The sequence below is a fragment of the Macaca nemestrina genome, chromosome 14, assembly GCF_043159975.1.
Source record: "Macaca nemestrina isolate mMacNem1 chromosome 14, mMacNem.hap1, whole genome shotgun sequence".
Taxonomy (NCBI): Eukaryota; Metazoa; Chordata; class Mammalia; order Primates; family Cercopithecidae; genus Macaca; species Macaca nemestrina.
The window spans coordinates 63641303-63665757 of record NC_092138.1 but is presented as its reverse complement, the minus strand read 5'-3'; the positions used below and the strand labels follow the sequence as shown (position 1 = coordinate 63665757).

The following is a 24455-nucleotide window of genomic DNA, read 5'->3' as shown; positions in this document are numbered from 1 at the left end:
AGCCTGGGCAACAAGAACGACACTCAACAATAAATAAATATAAAAATAAAATAAAAAAGAAATAAAACCTCAGAGTCTTGCCCAGCCCCCCGGGGAGAAGGGCATGGCGGGGCACGCCCACTTTTCCGCAGCTTGGGCGTTTCTAACTAAAGGCTGTAACTTAGGAGGAGGGGCTGGACCCTATAAATAACTAGTCTGGGGGTGGCGGTTGGGGAGGCGAGTGACATTGCAAAATGCCGAGCAGAAACCGGTCTTCTCAGTCCCTGACCTCGGACACCGCTGGTTTGGTCCGGTGGGAACCGACAGCTTGGGCTCCCGGCAGGTTGGAACTACAGCTCCCTCCGTGGGGCCCTTGATTGGAAGCACCCTGCATTGGGCGCTAAGATAATCGCGGAATTCCGCCACCACTTTTCCACATGGAAAACTGAGGGCTTGTGAGAGCGTTATACCGATATGGCCTCCACCTGCCCAAATCAGGAAAAAAGGAATTCCAATGGCGAGCCCTGCTCCTTTACCCTGCAGCTCTCTCCCTCTCATTCTCATTTCAAACCTAGCCTAGAGGTGCAAGAACCCCAACCTTCCGCAGCTGCTCCTTTCTGCAGAACTACATGTCCCAGCAGGCCTGGGGTCGAGCCCAGCCCGCTTGCGGTTAAGCAGTGGCCCAGCAGGGGCGGGCCCGCCGGCGGGAGTCGGAGACTCGGGACGCAGGACTGAGCAAGCCCGAAATGCCAGGGGCAGAGCACAGAGCAGTGGCAGGAAAGTGGGGCTGAGGGGCGGGGCCTCAGGTCCGCCTGACAACCTGGGAGGAGGGGTCGAACGTCAAGGGCAGGGCTGGACTCTGAGGCCCGAGGCGAGACTGGATGACTGGGGCGTGGCCGAGGAGCCCCAGGGCGGGGCCCGAGAAGGGGCTCAGCTGTACCCTGCCAGGCAGAGCCCCGCGCGGCGCGGTGGCAGCTTCACTCTGGTTCAAGCGCAGGGGATCGGCGGGAAGCTCCTTCACCCCCGGTTCTGCCGGGCTGTAACTGCAATGGGTGAGCCCAGCGGGAGGGCTGTGGGAGGCGGGGGGCTGCTGAAGGAGCACGATTCCTGAACTTTCGCTCCCACCGATGAATGGGTGGAGCGAGCCTGAACACCTGGGCCCATTTCACGGCCGCATTCCCGCCAGGCGACAGGTCCCTTGACCTCGGTCGGCCCCTCGGACAGTATAGCCTTCGGGCGGGCTGCTCGGGTGGCTGTGCAGTATTCCAGGCTGTGTAAGCAGTCACTCGATCCCCGCGGATCCCGTCGCCGGGCAGGAGAGGGAGATGGGCCGGATCGAGTTGCCTTTGATATTTCCATCCCCCCTCTGGGAACTGTGTTCAACTAACGATTCTACTTGGAATGGATTCCCCTCAGCTGAGCCGGGCGTGGCCCTCCCCCTTAGACCAGACTAGCCGTGGCAGCCAAGACTGAGGTTGAGGGTCCAGTGGGGAAAGGCTCAGCGGGCAGAGCCCAGGGAGGCCCACCCTGCAGACTCCACCTGCTAGCACTAGCCTTGGGTTGACTAGATGGCGGAGGCAGCAGATTAGAGGTCTCTGGCACCACTGTTAACACCAGAACCACAGACTTCCTCCCCCAAAGTCCCGGTACCAGATGCCATTAAAATTGCCCTCTCTGCTGCCCCTAAGAGGCTCTCGTGGTCGGCATGGAGCAAGCAGCAGCACCAGCCCTTGGAAAGACAGGCCTCACCATGCCCATCTGATGGAAGCCGGTCCCACCAGCTCAGCCCCAGGGCTCCTTTCTGCTACTGCATTCAGGCAGCCAGGTCAGATCGTTATCTCCCATCTCCTAAAACTTAACACTGTGGGGAGCTGAGCTGGGATTTTAGATCCAGGCAGCCTTGCTACCTGGCTAACTTCAGACAAGTTCCTTTTTCTGTTTGGGCCACGTTTCCTCATCTGTAAAATGGTCACTGTACTATGTCTGCTGTTCCACATTGTCGACAGAACTGGATGCTGTGGTGGCATTTGGGACACTATCATGGTGCCTGGGGTGGGTGGGTGCCCAGTCCTGTGGGCTTCTGTCTTTCATCAAAGAACGTCAGATTCCAGAAAATTAAGATTCTCAAAACCTAACTATTGGAAAGGCTTTTGAATCCACCTTGGTGGCCTCTTCCTGCCTCCAGGCCTCATGAGATAGGCTGACTTCATATGAAAGTTTTGAGGATGAGGAAGTCTCTCTCCTCTTCAGATACTGACCCCCTCTCTCCTTATTTCCTTGGTGCCCAGAATGGGGCTTTGGTTATCTTGAATGAATGAATATAAACTCACAGGTATGATCTGAACCACCTAAGGCCTTCTTTGGGTTCTGCTCAGCTTGAGGGCATCAGCTAAAGGCCACTGGCTGCATTTTCCAGGAGGGGTTTTCTAAGCTGTATCTATACAGGAATGGGGAGGAAAGCTAAGTCGTTGTAGACTGAGAGAAAGGGAATAAGAGTCTGTTCCAGACAAGCTTAGGCAGCTGGGGGCAGAGGGCACTGAGAATGAGGCCCTGAGCTAGCACCATGTGGGGAGTGCCTATGGGAGGAGCTGTGTATTGACATGTAGGATCAAATTCTGCTCTACACCTTACATTCTTGCATGGGGGAAGTGAAAAACCTGAGTAGTTCCGGCATCCCCTTGGAAGTCCCTGGGGACTTAGAGACAGACACTGGCATCTGGGAGGAGGCTAATTATTATTTGCCAGTCTCTTTCTCTTCCTCTGAGCTGGAGCAGTTGGGCAACCAACTGTCTGGCTGTGTGTATGCAAGTGTGTGCACCTGGGTGGTGCTATTTCTTTGTTGGACTCTGCTCTGAAGCCTGAGACAGGAACGGTCAGTGGCCTTGAGTGGCAGAGTAGGACACAATTCTTCCCCTGAGCCTGTGTTTCCCTGCAGTCATATCTGTTTTTGTTGTTGTTGTTGTTGTTTGTTTTTTGTTTTGTTTTGTTTTGTTTTGTTTTGTCACCCAGGCTGGAGTGCAGTGGCACAATCTCAGCTTACTGCAGCCTCGACCTCCTGGGCTCAAGTGATCCTCCCACCTCAGTCCCCCAAGTAGCTGGAACTACAGGTGTGCAACACCATGCCCGGCTATTTTAATTTTTTTTATTTTTTTTATTTTTGGTAGAGACAGGGTTTCACCATGTTGCTCAGGCTGGTCTCAAACTCCTGAGCTCAAGCGATCCACCCTCCTTGGCCTCCCAAAGTGCTAGGATTACAGGCACGAGGACCATGCATGGCCTCATATCTGGATGTTTAGCATATAGTATGTCAGAGTTTATGTGTGTTAGTGGTAGTGGTGGGTGTCCGATCCCTGGAAAGCAGGTAGGTGGAGGAGGTGCATTGGCCGAAGCTAGGTGGGTGAAATCTCCTTAAGCAGGTGGCCTAAAGGATTTAGGCTGGGGAAGGAATGAGCTTGGTAATCACAAGATAGGACTGGCTGGAAATGGAATCAGAACAGTAGCTGAGAACACATCATGCCTCCAATGCAAAGCACTTTTAAATTTCATCATGGAAGTAATGAGCAGCTCTCGAAGCTAGGGATAGACGTAGTTTGACAAGTGCTGTAGAAAGATCACTATGGTTGCTGTGATCAGAAGGCACTGGTGAGAAAGAGGCAGAGAGGCCTGTTGGGGGAAGCGTTCAGTAATACAGGGGAAAAGTGACAGCGCCCAAACTATGACAGAAACAGGACAGTGGGTGAAACAGAGCTAGGAAGTAGCTGGCCCACAGATGTGGTGCCAGGAGCAGAGCAGGAAGGCAGGCAGGGAAATGGATTTGGTGATGGATGGCTGACAGCAGGGTGAGTTTGAGGGCAAAGAGAAGCAGATGTGAGAAACAACTGGCCCCCATGCCAGGCTCCTGCCCCAGGCCCTAATGTCTGAACCCAACTCTACCTCCCTCCAAACCAGGCCCTGGGACTAAGTCTGGCTTTGGGTGTCTTCTTTAATCTCCAGATTTCATCAGGCTTTTGACTCAGGATAAAAACACATTCCTGAGCTGTTCTCCCTTCCTTCCTCCTCTCCCCGCTCTGGGGACAGGGAAGCTAGCCTACCATCCTGTTAAGTCTCCAGGGGAACCAGGCGAGGTGGCTAACACCTGTAATCCCAGCAATTATGGAGGCAAGTGGATCACCTGAGGTCATGAGTTCGAGGCCAGCCTGACCACCATGGGGAAACCCCATCTCTAACAAAAATACAAAAATTAGCTGGGTATGGTGGTGTGCGCCTTTAATCCCAGCTACTCGGGAGGCTGAGGCAGGAGAATCACTTGAACCCAAGAGGCAGAGGTTACAGTGAGCTGAGATCACACCACTGCACTCCAGTCTGGGTGATAGAGGGAGGCTCCATCTCAAAAAAAAAAAAAAAAAAAAAAAAGTCTCAAGGAGCTGGCTGGACAATGCACCCTCTCCCACCCCAGCCATCCACACCTCTAGGAGAGCAGGACTTCTCTAGCTCCTTCCCCATCTCTTCAGCCCGAACGGCCCCATGTGTGATCCGGGGAGGCCTGGCTTATCCCGTGATCCTGGAAAGCTTCCTGACCCTCTCAGGGTTCTTTTTTCCACTGGGAAAATAAGGATGTGTGCCATCTCCCAGTCGCATGCACCACCCCCCAGTCACAGACTCCGAATTTGGGCAAGCATTAGGACCCATGAGAAAGGGTGGGTTAGACACAGATTGTCCCAGTAAGGGTCTCACCTTTGAAACTCGTCAAGCCCTCAGGTTCCAGTATTCACCTTCCCAAAGTATACACCTCCTCGTAGCTTGCAGCAGCAAATGGAAATATCATGGGATGAGAAAGCTCAGTTCTATCTCTCTCTCCTCCTTCCAGAGCAGGTTGAGATGAGCTCGGTCAGATAGCCCCACGGCCCACTCCTTTCTTAGCAGCCCACTAATGCTCCAGAATCCTCAGGAGAAGAGCCAGGCCTATCCCCGCCGCCGCCGGTCTGGCTGCTACACAGACCGTCAGAACCCCGAGGCCATCGCAGCCGCAGCTATGTACACCTTCCTGCCCGACAACTTCTCGCCTGCCAAGCCCAAGCCTTCCAAAGAACTGAAACCGCTGCTGGGCTCTGCGGTTCTGGGGCTGCTGCTTGTGCTGGCCGCGGTGGTGGCCTGGTGCTACTACAGCGTCTCCCTACGCAAGGCGGAGCGACTTCGTGCGGAGCTGCTGGACCTCAACGCTGGCGGCTTCTCTATCCGCAACCAGAAGGGAGAGCAGGTCTTCCGCCTGGCCTTCCGCTCCGGCGCCCTGGACCTCGACTCCTGCAGTCGCGATGGCGCCCTGCTGGGCTGCTCGCTCACGGCCGATGGGCGGCCGCTGCACTTCTTCATCCAGACCGTGCGGCCCAAGGACACAGTGATGTGCTACCGCGTGCGCTGGGAGGAGGCGGCGCCGGGCCGGGCAGTGGAGCACGCCATGTTCTTGGGCGACGCCGCAGCCCACTGGTATGGTGGCGCTGAGATGAGGACGCAACACTGGCCCATCCGCCTGGAAGGCCAACAGGAGCCCCAGCCGTTCGTCACAAGCGATGTCTACTCCTCCGATGCCGCATTTGGGGGCATCCTCGAGCGCTACTGGCTATCTTCGCGTGCGGCCGCCATCAAAGTCAACGACTCGGTGCCCTTCCACCTGGGCTGGAACGGCACGGAGCGCTCGCTGCGGCTTCAGGCGCGCTACCACAACACGCCCTACAAGCCACACGCCGGCAGCGCTGCAGCGCCAGAGCTGAGCTACCGAGTGTGCGTGGGCTCGGACGTCACCTCCATCCACAAGTACATGGTGCGCCGCTACTTCAACAAGCCGTCGAGGGTGCCAGCACCCGAGGCCTTCCGAGACCCCATTTGGTCCACGTGGGCGCTGTACGGGCGCGCCGTGGACCAGGACAAGGTGCTGCGTTTTGCCCAACAGATCCGCCAGCACCACTTCAACAGCAGCCACCTGGAAATCGACGACATGTACACACCTGCTTATGGCGACTTCGACTTTGACGAGGTCAAATTCCCCAACGCCAGTGACATGTTCCGCCGCCTGCGCGATGCCGGCTTCCGTGTCACACTCTGGGTGCATCCGTTTGTCAACTACAACTCGTCGCGCTTCGGGGAGGGCGTGGAGCGCGAGCTGTTCGTGCGCGAACCCACGGGCCGGTTACCCGCGCTGGTGCGCTGGTGGAACGGCATCGGCGCGGTGCTCGACTTCACGCACCCAAAAGCCCGCGACTGGTTCCAGGGACACCTGCGGAGGCTGCGCTCTCGCTACTCCGTGGCTTCCTTCAAGTTCGACGCGGGTGAGGTCAGCTACCTGCCGCGGGACTTCAGCACCTACCGGCCGCTGCCGGACCCCAGCGTCTGGAGCCGGCGCTACACTGAGATGGCGCTACCCTTCTTCTCGCTGGCAGAGGTGCGCGTGGGCTACCAGTCACAGAACATCTCCTGCTTCTTTCGCCTGGTTGATCGTGACTCTGTGTGGGGCTACGACCTGGGGCTGCGCTCACTCATTCCTGCGGTGCTCACCGTCAGCATGCTGGGCTACCCATTCATCCTACCCGATATGGTGGGCGGCAACGCTGTGCCCCAGCGTACAGCCGGTGGCGATGTGCCCGAGCGCGAGCTCTACATTCGCTGGCTGGAAGTGGCCGCTTTTATGCCAGCCATGCAGTTCTCTATCCCGCCCTGGCGCTACGACGCGGAAGTGGTGGCCATCGCGCAGAAGTTCGCCGCCCTGCGGGCCTCGCTTGTGGCGCCGCTGTTGCTTGAGCTGGCGGGCGAGGTCACCGACACGGGTGACCCCATTGTGCGCCCCCTTTGGTGGATTGCGCCCGGCGATGAGACAGCTCACCGCATAGACTCTCAGTTCCTTATTGGGGACACGCTGCTTGTGGCCCCGGTGCTGGAGCCGGGCAAGCAGGAGCGTGACGTCTATTTGCCCGCCGGCAAGTGGCGCAGCTACAAGGGTGAGCTTTTCGACAAGACGCCGGTGCTGCTCACGGATTACCCGGTCGACCTGGATGAGATCGCCTACTTTACCTGGGCGTCCTGACCCAGCCCAGGGCCCAGTAACCGCACAGCTCCCAGCCTTCATGCAGACCTCGAACCCTCTGTCACACCCGCACCATGTGCTCCCAAGAACCTCCACCTCTATGCCACCCATTAAGTGGTTGCTGACCTAAATGTGCTGGAAGCAGCTGCTAAGGGTGGGGTCTGGGGAGGGGGCACTGAAGCAATCTCCTGCTCCAACGCACAATCCTGACTGTGCCCTTTCCACCCCCACACTCACACCAGTCTGCAGAAACCTCTTCCCTGGGGTGGAAGCCAGAGAGCTTAGAGGAAAAAGGTCAGCTCTGTTCCTGTTATACATGGTTGAGCTTTCAAAGCACAAAGAGAAACCTCTCCATCCTGGCTTTGGTGGCCATCTTTTTCCATCTGAGGTGGGGACTTGATCTTATTTAAGGTCCCCAAATAGCCCCCACCACACTTAGAAAGTGTGCTTTCTTAGTGTTAGAAGTCAGGCCCTGAGTCCCCAGCACTCACCTGAACTGTGGCTGATTTGGTCCCAGTCCATCTGGGGAGAAGGTGTTTGGCTAACTGACTAGGAGGCAAGAGATCCCCTCCCAGGGAACAGGAGGACTGGGCTTAGCACAGAGCCATCATCATGTTCCTTATTTGTGAAGAGACTTCTAACACTGCACTCACCCATTTGTGTACATACATGGCCTCAGCCCTGGGCCAGATGTGCCTGATGGAAACGGACTTGCAGGGCTATGCAGGCCAGACTTTGTGCCTTAACTCAAGTGTGTGTGTGCGTGTGTGTGTGTGTTTGTGGGGGAGGGGGGGAGAGAGAGACACACACACAAATCATGGGTCCCTGATCTATGAAATGAACACAACCTTTCTGAGGCTGGATAAACTGGAGGGGGGGCATGGAGCAAATTTGAGGCTCTGATTGCTGAGCCAGCCTCCTCCCAGGTGGTTTTCCTGGGACTCTAGTAGGAAATTAAATAGCCCTTTTAAGATTCCTCAGCTGCCTCACTCCCTGCACATGTGCCTGGGGTGTGGTCTAGAAGGGAGTGATGTTCTTATTCTGATGGTCTGTGCTTCTGAACACAGGCTACATGCACACGCTGACAACTACCAATAAACAGATGGGAAGGTCTTTCATCTCAGCCATTTTCTCTCTCTCTCTTTTTTTCCCCAAGATGGAGTCTTGCTCTATCACCCAGGTTGGAGTGCAGTGGCGCAATCTCAGCTGACTGCAACCAACCCATCCTAGGTTCAAGCGATTCTCCTGCCTCAGCCTCCTGAGTAGCTGAGATTACAGACGTGCATCACTATGCCTGGCTTTTTGTATTTTTTAATAGAAACGGGGTTTCACCATGTTGGCCAGGCTAGTCTCAAACTCCTGACCTCGTGATCCACCTACCTTGGCCTCCTGAATTGTTGGGATTACAGGCATAAGCCACCATGCTAGCCATTTCTCTTTCTAAGAGCAACCTCAGTCAGAGTGAGTTTTTTCTGACTTTGCAGCTGAGTCTGGAGAAAAGTGGCATGCCAGAGAGGGTAAGTGGGAAACAGGGTGAACTTTAGCTTCTATCAACAGCTCTAGTAGCAAAACCAGTCCCCTACCCCCTAGAGAATGCAGCCCTTTCCCCACCTGATATGCTTTGGCTGTGTCCCCACCTAAAACTCATCTTGAATTGTAGCTCCCATAATTGCCATGTGTTGTGGGAAGGACCCAGTGGGAGGTAATTGAAATATGGGAGCAGTTTCCACCATACTGTTCTGGTAGTAGCGAATAGGTCTCATGAGATCTGATTATTTTTAAGGGGTTTCCCCTTTCGCTTGGCTCTCATTCTCTCTTGTCTGCCGCCATGTAAGACGTGCCTTTCTGTCATGATTGTGAGGCCTCCCCAGCCATGTGGAACTTTTAGTTCAGTAAACCTCTTTTTCTTTATAATTACCCAGTCTTGGTTATGTCTTTATCAGCACTGTGAAAATGAACTAATACTATAAATTGATACCAGTAGAGTGGGGTGCTGCTGTAAATACCCAAAAATGTGGAAGCAACTTTGGAACTGGGTAACAGGCAGAGGTTGGAACAGTTTGGAGGGATCAGAGGAAAACGTGGGAAAGTTTGGAACTTCCTAGAGACTTGTTAAATGGCTTTGACCAAAATTCTGATAATGATATGGACATGAAATCCAGGCTGAGGTGGTCTCAGATAGAGATGAGGAACTTGTTTGGTACTGGAGTAAAGGTGACTCTTGCTATGTTTTAGCAAAAAGACTGGCTGCATTTTGCCCCTGCCCTAGAGATTTGTGGAACTTTGAACTTGAGGGAGATGATTTAGGGTATCTGGCAGAAGAAGTTTCTAAGCAGCAAAGTATTCATGAAGTGACTTGGGTGCTGTTAAAAGCATTCAGTTTTAAAAGGGAAACAGAGCATAAAAGTTTGGAAAATTTGCAGCCTGACGATGAGATAGAAAAGAAAAACCCATTTTCTGAGGATAAATTCAAGCCTGCTGCAGAAATTTGCATAAGTAACAAGGAGCCAAATATTAATCACCATGTTCCCCCAGACATGGGGAAAATGTCTGCAGGGCATGTCAGAGACCTTTGCAGCAGTGCCTCCCATCACAAGCCTGGGGGCCTAGGAGGAAAAAATGGTTTCGTGGGCCAGGCCCAGGGTCCCCCTGCTGTGTGCAGCCCAGGGACTTGTTACCCTGCATCCCAGCTGCTCTAGCTATGGCTAAAAGGGGCCAAGGTACAGCTCAGGCCTTGGCTTCAGAGGGTGCAAGGCCCAAGCCTTGGCATCTTCCATGTAGTGTTGAGCCTGTGGGTGCACAGAAGTCAAGAACTGAGGTTTGGGAACCTCTGCCTAGATTTCAGAGAATGTATGGAAATGAATGGATGTCCAGGCAGAAGTTTGCTACAGGAGTGGGGCCCTCATGGAGAACCTCTGTTAAGGCAATGTGGGAGGGGAAGCCCCCACACAGAGACCCCACTGGGACACTGCCTAGTAGAGCTGTGAGAAGAGGGCCACTGTCCTCCAGACATCAGAATGGTGTATCTACTGACAGCTTGCACCATGCACCTGGAAAAGCTGTAGACACTCAACGCCAGCCTGTAAAAGCAGCCAAGAAGTAGTCTGTACCCTGCAATGCCACAGGGGTGGAGCTGCCCAAGACCATAAGAACCCACCTTCTACATCAGTGTGACCTGGATGTGAGACATGGAGTCAAAGGAGATCATTTTGGAGCTTTAAGATTTAACTGCCCTGCTGGATTTTGGACCTGCACGGGGCCATTAGCCCCTTCATTTTGGCCAACTTCTCCCACTTGAAATGGGTGTATTTATCCAATGCCCGTACCTCCATTGTATCTAGGAAGTAACTAACTTGCCTTCGATTTTGCAGGCTCATAGGCGGAAGGGACTTGCCTTGTTTCAGATGAGACTTTGGACTGTGGACTTTTGAATTAATGCTGAAATGAGTTAAGACTTTGGGGGACTGTTGGGAAGGCATGATTGATTTTTAAATGAGAGGACATGAGATTTGGGAGGGGCCAGGGAGAGAATGATATGGTTTGGCTGTGTCCCACCCATATCTCACCTTAAACTGTAGCTCCCATAATTGTGGGAGGGACCTGGTGGGAGATAATTGAATCATGGGGGCAGTTTCTCCCATACTGTTCTGGTGGTAGTGAATAAGTCTCACAAGATCTGATGGTTTTATAAGGGGTTTCCCCTTTAGCTTGGCTCTCATTCTCTCTTGCCTGCTGCCACGTAAGACGTGCCTTTCGCCTTCCACCATGATTGTGAGGCCTCCCCAGCCACATGGAACTGTGAGTTCATTAAACCTCATTTTCTTTATAAATTACCCTGTCTCAGGTATGTCTTTATCAGCAGTGTGAAAACAGACTAATACACCACTTCTCTACCTTCTTTATTTTCTCAGTGTGGAAAATGCCTGATGAAAGCTTTGGGGCCCTCACAGATGCACAACTCAAGTGCTGATTCTATCACTCATCTACCAGCTCTGTGACTTTGAACAAGCTGCTTAACCTTGCTGAGCCTCTGTTTTCTCATATGTAAAATGATAATAATGCCTACCTCCCCAGGTTGTTGTAAGAATTATAAGCACAAATGTATGTAAAGTGCCTGGCACAAAGTGGGTGCTCAATAAAAGGTAGCTATTATAATACTATTTCTTGTTTTCTTGATTAAAAACAAGGATCCTTCTAGAACCCAGCTCTCAGCCTGGATGGCTTTCTCTGGGCCTGCCTGTGACACCCCCTCCCCAGCCCTCTGCACATAGCACCCAGTTGAGTTCTGAGTTTGTGACCCAAAGGACACTGTAGTCCAGGAGAAAGGCAAAAAGAGAGATACCTAAGGTGGGATGTCAGGAGCCAGGATTTCTGGGTCCCTGGGAGATGGAAAGTGAATATAGTTTCTTTTCTTTTCATCAGGTGTCTACCATCTACCAATTGATACTTGCTGATAAGCCTCCCCAGGCCCTGGTGTCCAGCCATGTGCTCTAGAGTAAGTATAGAAGGAGAACCCCAGGCTGGGCCCTGGAAGGTTCCTTAAATGACTGGAGAACATGACCCACACTTGAATGGTTCTTCAGCTTTCTATGCAACCTGAAACCAGTTTTACCTAACCTTGGTTTCTTCATCTTTAAAATGGAATTTCCAGGATTCACTAAGATGTGTATAAAACACTTATGCAGGGGGAGGGTGGAGGGATAGCATTAGGAGATGTACTTAATGTAAATGATGAGTTAACGGGTGCAGCACACCAACATGGCACATGTATACATATGTAACAAACCTGCATGTTGTGCACATGTACCCTAGAACTTAAAGTATAATAAATAAAATAAAGAAAAAAAAGAGGAAAAAAAATAAAACACTTATGTAAAAATTGGCAAAGAGTAAGTGCTCAATAAATGGTAACTCCTATGAACTATTATAACCAAGGAACAGAGAGAGAAAAGCCTTGGCTAAAACCTATATTATCCAATATGGTAGTCAGTAGCCACATATGGCTTCTTAAATTTACTTCTAAAATTAATTAAAATTCAGTTCTTTAGCACATTAGCCACACTTCAAATGTTCAACAGCCATATGTGACTGCTGGCTAATATATTGGACAGTGCAAATTATAGAACTTTTCCATAGTTGCAACAAGTATTATTGGACAGCCCTGGACCAAGCAGTGTATGACATGGGGAGGAAGAAGATAATCTGTGAGGCTTCCCTGGAGGAGGAGTACCTTTTAGAAGGGCATTGAAGGCAGGCAGGAGTGTCTGACGGCCTGGATGGAAACCAGACTGCACACACACTGTCTGGCCAAATTCCAACAAACTGGCCCTTGGCTTGGGATCTGGTTTCTCGTCTGGCTTCTGCCATTGACCCCATTAATCACAAAAGCACAGAAGAACAAACTGAAACTCTGAGAGAGGAGGGTATTGGCCTGAGGTCATATGGAAAATTAGTAACCACAGCTGCACTAGAACTTTGGTATCCTGTTTCCAGGGATCTAGAATCTCAGACCCCGGACTCACCCCCTTTCAACAGCATGGCCCATCCCAGTCTGTATACCTCTCCAAGGATGGGAGCTGGCTGAAATGTGCATCTCTGAAGCTACCACCCAGTGGACCTGATTCTAGGCCAAGAAGTGTTTCCCCTTTCTCCATTGACACTAAAAAAAGATTCAAGTAATTGGGAGGGCATGCTGAAATGTCAGGATTCACGAGGATCTTTCTTGGAGCTAGGGAAAGAGAAAAGAACTGGGCTGCCAGCTATCCCTACCCCGAATTCCCCAGGGTGCCAGGAACTCTGGCTCCTGCCAGCCTTGTTCAGTCCCCTATCCCTGCACATTCCAAATTTATCTCTCTCTGTACATCTGGATCTGGGTGGGTGCGGGTACTGACCCTCCTCTGTGGAGCTTCCAGCAGCCTTGTCATAGCCAGAATTCCTCATTGGTCTCCCCTCTACCCCTGGGCTGGTGGGCGGTGGGTGTGATATGCATAAATGGGAACTCCCTTCTTCAGGAGTAATGGGGATGAACTGAGTGGCCATTGCAGGAAGCCTGGGACTGGAGCCGAGGCTCCCATTCTGTGACCCTCTGTTCCTGAGAGTGTGTCTCAGTTTCCCTTCCAACACCATATGAAGGGGTTGAGCCCCAGCCAAGCCTGTTCTATGAGCCCAAGCTATGGGTTTTCTGGGAGAGTTCTTGTCATTGTTTCCCCAGATATCTGACCCTCGATCTGGCTCCAGAGCAAGTCTTATTCTCCTGGTTCCCTTCACCAAGTACTCTGGTCCCTTCTCCCCTCCCTGAGTAAGGGCCAGTGTTGACCTCTTTGTCCCCTGACCACTATCCCACACTGGAACTAATCAATTGGAACCTGGACCACTGTAGTGGCCTCCTAACTCTTTCTGCTCTTGGACCCGGCAAACCAATCCATACAGCAGCCAAGGAAATCTTTGTGAAATTCAATCATGTCATTTAGAAAAAAATCAAAGCTTTGGTGGTGAAGGCCTCTATGATCTGGCTCCTTTTTGCTCCTCTGTCTCTGCTTCTGTGAGGGAGACACACATACACACACACACACACCCCATTTTGAAAAGCATTTGAAGAAATACTACCTTCTATTCTGGAAACAGCTATACAACCATCCCTTCCAGGAAAGGTCTGCGCGGACTCAGCCTTGAAGAAAAATGCAGTGGCAACTATGTGGTTTCCTTTCCTGCCATTGTTCGACTCAGTGGGGCTTCTGCTGATACCCTGCCCTCTCCAGACACACCCCTGCTCCCAAGGAAACAGCCTGCTTTTTATCTTAAGGCTAGTCCTGCCCAAGGATCTTTCCAGCAGCTTGAGGGGAGGGTAGAATACTCGGCCTTATGTGGCAAGCCCTGGGTTGCATGGCTCCAGGGTTGGGGGGAGGTATGGGAGAAAACAGAAGAGGAGGCCCCGTTCTGGGGAGCTCTCAGTCTAGAGGACAGGAAGAGGTTGTGCCTCATGTGCTCTGTATTGTTGTGCTGTTTTTCCCTCTCAGGCCCCTTTTCCCTCCCAAGGGAGTCTAGTTGAGAACTTCCTATTACATAATCCCAAGCAGGATGGGGGGTTGGAGGGGGCGGAAAGTGGATTTGGTGGGGATTGGGGAAAGGCAGACAACCAGAATCACCGAGACTGGGCCCCCATAGCACAGCTTCAAGAGGGCAGCAGCAGGGGGAAGGCAGAATGGCACTTCTAGAAAAGAAAGAACGAGTTGGGCCAAAGGCTGGATGGCTAGAGGTCAGAGCCTCTACTCTCCAAACTAGGGGCCTCACCTGGGGTCACATATCTGCACAAGAATTTCAGTTGATATTCTACCATTATAACTTCATTCCTTAAACTCTTCAATTCAGCAAACAAACACTTTCAGTAGAGGTGTAAGGCATTGTTTTTTAAGGTCAAAAGGGTATTTTGGTTTTCTACTGCCTCTATGAAATGCCCCTAGGAGGTGAAAGCTTAAGACCATCCTGCTGGGGAGAGGGTCATTTGATGCTGCTTCACCCTGGGCAGTGAAGGGGGTAGTGGGGAAACAGGTGGTGCTCCAGGCAGAACATCTTTCCTGTGGGTGGAAAAATAGGATAAGTGGTTATTAGGGAAAGTTTCCAGGAGGAGATGCTCTGGAGCTTGGAGGGCTCCCGATTGAAGGGGAAATTGAGGTCTCAGCCCCACATATCCCGTCATAGGTGAAACCACATCCAATACAAGGAGGTAAACTACCCACCTTCACTCACTCCCACAATATTTACCTAGTTGCCTTCCCTATCACCCAGCCTTAGTCTACCCCACAGGGGCCAGAAGACGTACATAGTTCCTTGCACATTCATCTCTGTGCCTGAGACATCACAAGAGATATTGGCCACTTTCTAAACCTTACAAACCTTGGGGGCCAGAACCTGGCTGGAACCAGTTCTTTCAGGCACAGGGACATACATAGTCTGTTGCACTTAGAACACTTGCTCCCTCTTCCCTCCCTAGTGCCCGAATTGGCCTCTCAATAGTGTTATGCTTGAATTCCATGCCTAGCGATACCACTGAGCCTCCCAGACATAACCACTCTGGACCCCAGGTTGAGCCCTGACCCTGACCATTGATGATTCTGTCTGGACCCCACATCCTTTAAACATGACATAGGAGCTAGACTAGGACTTTGTGGCTCCTCTTCAGGGTCAGGGAACTGTTGAGTCTATGTTAAAACATGATTCTACCAAATACTGCTTTTTCAGGTGCTGGGCACAGTGGCTAATGCCTGTAATCCCAGCACTTTAGGAGGCTGAGGAGGGAGGATTGCTTGAGGCCAGGAGTTTGAGACCAGCCTAGATAATATAGTAAGCCTCCATCTCTTTAAAACAAATAAACAGTGCTTTTTGTCTAAGTAAATTTCTAGGAAAAATCAAAAGCACAAAATAAATTACATTCTTTTTTTTTTTTTTTTTTTTTTCAGAGACAGAGTCTTGTTCTGTCACCTAGGCTGGAGTGCAGTGGTGTGATCTCAGCTCACTGCAACCTCTGCCTCCCAGGCTCAAATGATTCTCATGCTTCAGCCTCCTGAGCAGCTGGGACTATAGGTGTGCACCACCACACTCAGCTAATTTTTTGTATTTTAGTAGAGACATGGTTTGACCATGTTGCCCAGGGTGGTCTCAAGCTCCTGAGCTTAGGCAATCCACCTGCCTCAGCCTCCCAAAGTGCTAGGATTACAGGCATGAGCCACTGAGCCTGGCCACAAATTACATTCTATTTAAAAAGTGATATGCAATGATAAGCAAGATTTTAGATAGTGTAACACATACAATTTGACCCACTTTTAATGGACTTCAATGATGAGTTATGATTTAGTCTAACTCTAGTTTTAGCATAAAAGTTGGGTGAAACAAAAAGTCCAAAGATACATACAGCAAAAACTGTCAGAATTGAAGGCAGAATAGACATTTCAATAACAACAGCCAGTCGCAGTCCTCACACCTGTAATCCTAGCACCTTGGGAGGCTGAAGTGGGAGGATTGCTTGAGCCCAGGAGTTCAAGATCAGCCTGGGCAATACGGTGAGACCCCATTGCTATTATAAAAAAGAAAAGGGGCTGGGTGCAGTGGCGCGGTGGCTCACGCCTGTAATCCCAGCACTTTGGGAGGCCAAGGCGGGCAGATCACAAGCTCAGGAGTTCGAGACCAGCCTGACCAAAATGGTGAAACTCCGTCACTACTAAAAATACAAAAATCAGCTGGGCATGGTGGCGGGCGCCTGTAATCCCAGCTACTCAGGAGGCTGAGGCAGGAGAATTGCTTGAACCCAGGAGGCATAGGTTGCAGTGAGCTGGAGGTTGCAGTGAGCTGGAGGTTGCAGTGAGCTGAGATCACTCCATTGCACTCCAGCCTGGGCAACAGAGCAAGGCTCCATCTAAAATAAAATAAAATAAAATAAAAAATAACAATATTGGACAATCACTGTTTTTACTGAGCAATGACTGATGAAGTGTGTGTTGCTCTTTTGTTTTGTGTTTTAATTTTTTTTCTACCAAAGGTAACACGTTGATGGGTTGTTTTTCCCCTTTACTTTTATTCAATACTTGATAAAGTTGAGAAGCACATCACCAAAATATATCGTATTGGCCCTCCTGCCTCTTTCTTCCCTAGTTAGTTTTTGGTTTGGTTGGAAGAGAGGAGGGTCCTAAAACCATTGTCGTTATTGTGAGTTTGGCTTATAAATACCATGGTGAAGAGACATCTCGAGAATGTCCGTTTTTAAAATTCATCTTACAGGTTAACAAGCCAGCCTGGTGGGATGTTTGCCATCATCACTTAACCAATAATGGTTCTGAAAGTTTTGTGTATCCATATGGTCTTAGACCTTCTTTCAATGATTGTATTAACTTAAAAGCTCGGGTACTATTTTCCTTAAGACTGTCTTAGAGCACACTGACTGAATGTTAATGTGTGTAGCAAAGTGTTTACTTGCTTTAAATAACCAGCTCTGTAATCATTCTTTATGTTTCCAGCAGTCTCTGTAGTTGTCTTTCTTCAGATAAATATTTTTCCTGGAGTTATCTGGTTTTTAGGATGGTAAGATTTCATTCTTTTTTCCTTTTCTCCTGAAATCAATGCAGGTGGGTTGGTAAGGGATGTTGTTTTTTACTACCATGTTAGGTATGCTTGGGTAGATGGGAGGGTTGTTAGTATTTTTTTAGAATCTTGCTTAATACTGTCCATTAGACCTTGTGCAATATTGGCAAAATGCTTTATTTATTTGTTTATTATTATTTTTTAAAGACAGGGTCTTGTTCTGTTGCCGAGGCTGGAGTGCAGTGGTGTGATCATGGCTCACTGTCACCTTGACCTTCCGGGCTCAAGAGATCCTCCCACCTCAACCTCCCAAGTAGCTAGTGCTTTATTTATTTATTTATTTACTTACTTACTTATTTTTATTTTTTGAGACAGACTCTCGCTCTGTACCCAGACTGGAGTGCAGTGATATGATCTCAGCTCACTGTAACCTCTGCTTCCTGGGTTCAAGCGATTCTCCTGCCTCAGTCTCCCGAGTAGCTGAGAGTACAGGCACATGCCACCACGCCCAGCTGATTTTTTTATACTTTTAGTAGAGATGGAGTTTCACCATGTTGGCCAGGATGGTCTCAATCTCCCAGCCTTGTGATCTGCCTGCCTTGGCTTCCCAAACTGCTGGGATTACAGGCATGAGCCACCGCGCCCAGCCTAGTGCTTTAATTTTTAACTGCAGAACATATGATTCAGTTGAGTTTATTTTACTTTTTTAAGAAAAAAGTTAATGCAGAATTGGGGGCATTAACATGGGCATGTTGCCTATGTTAGAATGACTAAGTTAAACCTCTTAATTTTTATTTGTCCAAGGCAGACATGATACAAGGACTACATACTACCAAAACAACTCCCCTGGCTGCAGAAACCATGCTGTAAGTTCCTCTGGGATGCTGACTGCCTTTTGCCACTTTGAACTGGTTATTGCCATGGTGGTGTGAATTCTGTCAATTCACTGGATGGGTGGGGAAATGAACATTTCGCCCAAAGCTTTAGGCAAAAGTGAGTTTTTGTTTGCTTGTTTTTCTTTTGGCTTTCACTTTTAAATCTTAAATGCTATGATTGCAGGCTGCACATGTGACAGGCAATGAGCAGGTGAAGAACCAATGGAAAAGTGTTCAAAAACACCTGCATTAGCTAACAAGCTTTTGAATGTATTGCTGTGGTCTACAGAGTAGGCTGGAGAAGGCAGTGGAGATGCTATATCAACTACTACAGCCCTAAAACAGTCTCTGTGGACTTTAAAATTGTTCCTATGCAGCTTATTTTATTTTTGTTTAATCAAATAAATAAGAGGGTTTTTCCATGGCCAAAAAAAAAAACAATAATAGTTGGAGATTTCCATGCCCCACTTTCAATAATACATAGAACAACTAGGCAGAAGATCAACAAGGAAATAGAATATTTGAACCAACCAGACCTAATACATCTATAGTATACTCCATGAGCAACAACAGAATATATATTCTTCTCAAGAGTACATGGAACATTCTCCAAGGTACATAATCTGTTATTTTATAAAATAAGTCTTAATGCATTTAAAAGGATTGAAATCATACAAAGTATATTCTGTAGTCACAATGGAATAAAATTAGAAATTAATAACAGAAGGAAGTTGGAGAAATTAACAAATGTGTAGAATTTAAACAACACACTCCTGAATAACCAGTGATCAAAGAATAAATCACAAGATAAATTTAAAAATTCTTTGAGATAGGCTGGATTACACCTGTAATCCCAGCACTTTGGGAGGCCAAGGTGGTTGGATCACCTGAGGTCAGGAGTTCAAGACCAGACTGACCAAGATGGTGAAACCCCATCTCTACTAAAAATACAAAAATTAGCCATGTATGGTGGTGGGCACCTGTAATCCCAGCTACCCGGGAGGCTGAGGCAGGAGAATCACTTGGACCGGGTAAGCAGAGGTTGCAGTGAGCTGAGAGCACACCATTGCACTCCAGCCTGGGCAACAGAGCGAGATTCCACTTCAAATAAATAAATAATTAGAGATAGGAGGAATTTTGGACTCCCCAAGTCACAACAGAGGAGGGACAGGCAACCCTGGACCCCCAGGTCAGTGACACATGCACTCTGTGGTCTCAGCCCAGGCCTGCCTCACAGGGTGATAAGCCTTGTCAACATGACTAAGGTCACTGGGAATGAGACAAGCCCAGACCCAAAGGAATCTGCTGGGCCACCCAGCAGTCATATCACTACACCTGTGCATTCCTCACCTGAAGCTGCCTTCCCCACCCTCAGCAAAACCTCATCATTAATGTTTTTCTCTTTCTATCTACTTTTTGTTTTGTTTTGTTTTGAGACAGAGTTTCGCTCTTCTTGCCCTGGCTGTAGTGCAATGGCACGATCTCAGCTCACTGCAACCTCTGTCTCCTGGGTTCAAGTGATTCTCCTGCCTCAGCCTCCTGAGTAGCTGGGATTACAGGCGCCCGCCACCACGCCCGGCTAATATTTTGTATTTTTTAGTAGAGACGGGGTTTCACTATGTTGGTCAGGCTGGTCTCGAACTCCTGACCTCTGGTGATCCGCCCACCTTGACCTCCCAAAGTGCTGGGATTATAGGCATAAGCAACTGTGCCCAGCCAACACTAGTCATCTTGAGAGGGTAGGTGGGAAGGCACCCCTGAGCTAAAGGAGCAACAGTCATACCAGATGCAGATTTTTTTTTTTTAATGAAGCAACTTCCTAAGGTGCCAGATGAGTTTTAAGAGGGGAAGTAGCCATAAGGAAAACAGAAACCAGCAATTTCTGAGTATCCTGGGAAAGCTATCTGAAGGAGGCAGGACTTTAGGAGCCATAAAAGTGATGACATAAATGTTTAAACAAAGGTATGTCAAGCCAGAGGCTGCTTCTCTCCAAACTGTGGTTCTGCCTAGGCTCCTTCCCTAAGTCACCCTCTGTGGAGAACTTGGGAAGGACTGGTCATTTTTCTTCTTCCTTTTTTAAAAAAATTAATTGGTTGGGCGCAGTGGCTCACGCCTGTAATCCCAGCACTTTGGGAGGTCAAGGCGGGCGGATCACGAGAACACAAGGTCAGGAGATTGAGACCATCCTGTTTAACACGGTGAAACCCTGTCTCTACTAAAAATACAAAAAAAAAAAAAAAAAAAAAAAAAAATTAGTTGGGTGTGGTGGCACGCACCCATAGTCCCAGCTACTCAGGAGGTTGAGGCAGGAGAATTGCTTGAACCGGGGAGATGGAGGCTGCAGTGAGTCGAGGTTGTGCCACTCCACTCCAGCCTGGGTGACAGAGAAAGACTCCACCTCAAAATAATAATAATAATAATAATAATAATAATAAATTTTGAGATAACGGTCTCACTCTGGCGCCCAGGCTGGAGTGCAGTGTCACAATCTTGGTTCACTGCAACCTCAACCTCCTGGGCTTAAGCAATTCTCCCCTCCTCAGTGTTCTGAGTAGCTGGGTCTACAGGTACACATCACCATACCTGGCTAATTTTTTTTTTTTTTTGTAGAGATGGGGTCTCACTACATTGCCCAGACTGGTCTCTAACTCCTGGGCTCAGTGATCCTCCTGCCTCTCCTCCCAAAGTGCTGGGATTACAGGTGTGAGCCAATGCCACATGCCCAACCTTGGTCATCTTTCTTCTGATGCCTGTAAAAAGAAGCAAGAGGCTACACTCTGAAGCCAACCCCATGATGGAGCAAGATGCTCTTCTAGCTCCCCATTCCCTAAGCTTATTTCCCGGGGAAACTCCTGTGGAGTGTAAAGATGACCACATCAGCAATCTCTGCTTGACCTACTCACTTAATCCACTGAAACTCTACATAAAGAACCTGGGCCATGGGAGGCGGAGCTTGCAGTGAGCCGAGATTGCGCTACTGCACTCCAGCCTGGGGGGACAGAGAGAGACTCCACCTCAAAAATAAAAAATAAAAAATAAAAATAGGCCGGGCACGGTGGCTCAAGCCTGTAATCCCAGCACTTTGGGAGGCCGAGACGGGCGAATCACAAGGTCAGGAGATCGAGACCATCCTGGCTAAACCGGTGAAACCCCGTCTCTACTAAAAAATACAAAAAACTAGCCGGGTGAGGTGGCGGGTGCCTGTAGTCCCAGCTACTCGGGAGGCTGAGGCAGGAGAGTGGCGTAAACCCGGGAGGCGGAGCTTGTAGTGAGCTGAGATCTGGCCACTGCACTCCTGCCTGGGCGACAGAGCGAGACTCTGTCTCAAAAAAAAATAAAATAAAATAAAAATAAAAATAAAAATAAAAATAAAAGAACCTGGGCCAGCACTTTGGGAGGCTGAGACGGGTGGATCACCTGAGGTCAGGGGTTCGAAACCAGCCTGGTCAACATGACAAAACCCCATCTCTACTAAAAATACAAAAGTTAGCTGGGCACGGTGGTGGGTGCCTGTAATCCCAGCTACTCAGGGGGCTGAGGCAGGAGAATTACTTGAACCCAGGAAGTGGAGGTTGCAGTGAGCTGAGATCGCGCCACTGCACTCCAGCCTGGGAGACAGAGCAAGACTCCATCTCAAACAAAACAAAACAAAACAAAACAAACAAACAAAAAAGAACATAAGAACCTGGGAAGGACTGGACTCTAGAACTCTGAGACTCTGACAGCCAAAGAGCTGGTAAACTGGCTGAGGTCCCAGGGGAGAGCTCTCCCTCAGAGGGGCTGGGGCAGGGCTCTCCTCCAATTTTAGATTAGTTCTGACCATCACCATTCTCTGGAGGAAAACTTCAACATGGAAGCATCTCCTGAACTGGTGCAACTCTGCTGAGGTCTCCCTGAGGCCTGGCCTAACCCAAAGTGCAGCATCGGCAGAGTGCTGCTCTGCCAGTTGAGAGGGGGGTGGTAGGGCATGGGAGCTGGACTTTGTAATGCTTTGGCACCTCTGAGTTCAGATTGAACAAGCCCCACTGGCCAAAAGCAAAGTGGTGATGTTGTCAAAGCCTACTCACCTGCTACATCCCAATCTCAGCTCCTCTCTCTCTCCCACCCTCATCCACCTCCCATAACATGCTTTAGTCCCACCCCACTGTCAATCATTCCTGCAAAGAATACAACTTACAGCCGGGCGCGGTGGCTCACACCTGCAATCCCAGCACTTTGGGAGGCCGAGGCGGGTGGATCACAAGGTCAGGAGATTGAGACCATCCTGGCTAACAAGGTGAAATCCCATCTCTACTAAAAATACAACAACAACAACAACAAAAATTAGGTGGGAGTGGTGGTGGGCGCCTGTAGTCCCAGCTACTCGGGAGGCTGAGGCAGGAGAATGGCGTGAACCCAGGAGGCGGAGACGGCAGGGAGGCGGAGACGGCGGTGAGCCGGGATCACACCACTGTACTCCAGCCTGGGCAACACAGCGAGACTCCTTCTCAAAAAAAAAAAAGAAAAGAATACAACTTACGGGTGACCTCTTAACCGAAGTACCTACATTTTAATGGAACACTCTGTAAGGCCCAGATGAATGACTTCGAAGCTATATATATATAGCTATATATATACATATTCTAAAGCAGTCTTCCCTCTGGCACCCACTCCTCAAAGCACCCCACGTATAGATACTGCCAGGGCCATCCACCTTGTTAAGTCTCAATTTCCCCAGCAATAAAAATGAGCAGCCAAATCAGGTCATTTTCCAAGTCCCTTCCAACTTTGATGTATGAGATCTTAGACTTGAGATTCCACAGCCTCCCATTCTGAGAGTGCGCAGCCGGCCAGCCCTTGTTAGGAGGCAGCTCGTCTGTGGTTTGGCACCACTGCCCAGCAGGCATTTATTAAATCAGTGCAACGTGGTCCCTGCTGGCCTGGAAAAAGAACATCAAGCTCCAAAAACTTCCTGCAGCAGGCCTCCTTCAGAGAATGCTGCTCAGAGGGTTGAGGAACAAAACCATTCAGACCCCTGGCTGTGCTCCAAGATCCTGTTCACTAGTACTTTTGCCCTGTCTGCACGGAGAACTGGGGACTAAAAACATCTGGAAGTCTGCTTAAGACCTGGGCAAGTTGTCTTTTCTTCCTTTGGGGGTGGCTGTTCTTGACCCTAGTAATCCAGGCTGACCTCTGCCAATGCCCCTTCGCTTTCAATCTTCTGCACTTCATTGGGCAACAGCTTTCTAATAAAATCCACATGAATCCAGCTGCTAACAGCTCCTGGAAGGGCTGTGGGATCTAACACCTGCTCCTGCATTCCTTGAGCCCTAGTAGCAAGGGAAAACAGGGCTGAGACCCAACTGTAGCATCTCTGGGTCTTACAGTGGAGTTGTGGACAAAGAGAGTAGATAGGAGGGCTGGGTGTGGTGGCTTACGCCTGTAATCCCAGCACTTTGGGAGGCCAAGGTGGGCGGATCACCTGAGGTCCAGAGTTCGAGACCAGCCTGACCAACATAGTGAAACCCCGTCTCTACTAAAAAATACAAAATATTAGCCGGGCGTGGTGGCGGGCGCCTGTAATCCCAGCTACTCAGGAGGCTGAGGCAGGAGAATCACTTGAACCCAGGAGACAGAGGTTGCAGTGAGCTGAGATCGTGCCATTGCACTACAGCCAGGGCAAGAAGAGCGAAACTCTGTCTCAAAACAAAACAAAACAAAAAGTAGATAGAAAGAGAAAAACATTAATGATGAGGTTTTGCTGAGGGTGGGGAAGGCAGCTTCAGGTGAGGAATGCACAGGTGTAGTGATATGACTACTGGGTGGCCCAGCAGATTCCTTTGGGTCTGGGCTTGTCTCATTCCCAGTGACCTTAGTCATGTTGACAAGGCTTATCACCCTGTGAGGCAGGCCTGGGCTGAGACCACAGAGTGCATGTGTCACTGACCTGGGGGTCCAGGGTTGCCTGTCCCTCCTCTGTTGTGACTCGGGGAGTCCAAAATTCCTCCTATCTCTAATTATTTATTTATTTGAAGTGGAGTCTCACTCTGTTGCCCAGGCTGGAGTGCAGTGGGCTCTCAGCTCACTGCAACCTCCGCCTCCTGGGTTCAAGTGATTCTCCTGCCTCAGCCTCCCAAGTAGCTGGGACTACAGGCATAAGCCACCATGCCAGGCTAATTTTTGTATTTTTAGTAAAGACGGGTTTTCACCATGTTGGCCAGGCTGGTCTTGAGCTCCTGACTTCAGGTGATCCACCTTCCTTGGCCTCCCAAAGTGCTGGGATTACAGGTGTGAGCCACCGTGCCCAGCCTATTTATTTACTTTTGAGACAGTCTCACTCTGTTGCCTACGCTGGAGTGCAATGGCACCATCTCAGCTCACTGCAACCTCCACCTCCCAGGTTCAAGCAATTCTCCTGCCTCAGCCTCCCAAGAAGCTGGGATTACAGGTGTGCACCACCACCCCCAGCTGTTTGT

The 24455-nt window shown here is 49.8% G+C and overlaps 1 protein-coding gene across 4 annotated transcripts; it reads left to right on the top strand.

The window, feature by feature from the left end:
- The first annotated feature begins 662 nt into the window (after positions 1–662).
- MYORG (myogenesis regulating glycosidase) lies at positions 663–11211 on the top strand. Of its 4 annotated transcripts, none has more exons than XM_011748032.3 (3): positions 663–1031; positions 1668–1804; positions 4847–11211. In XM_011748032.3, the coding sequence occupies exon 3, from the start codon at positions 4910–4912 to the stop codon at positions 7052–7054; it is 2145 nt and encodes a 714-aa protein (XP_011746334.2). In that variant the 5' UTR covers positions 663–1031; positions 1668–1804; positions 4847–4909; the 3' UTR covers positions 7055–11211. The 4 variants fall into 4 exon arrangements, 3 of the variants coding, with proteins under 3 accessions (XP_011746334.2, XP_011746335.2, XP_011746333.2); XR_011612681.1 differs by lacking the exon at positions 1668–1804 and having other exon boundaries at positions 664–1031; positions 4847–10852; positions 10966–11211; XM_011748033.2 differs by lacking the exon at positions 1668–1804 and having other exon boundaries at positions 4852–11211.
- The last annotated feature ends 13244 nt before the right edge of the window (positions 11212–24455 follow it).

Bases quoted from the DNA above. Each gene is read 5' to 3' on its own strand.
- MYORG (XM_011748033.2), top strand. From the start codon at position 4,910: ATGCTCCAGAATCCTCAGGAGAAGAGCCAGGCCTATCCCCGCCGCCGC.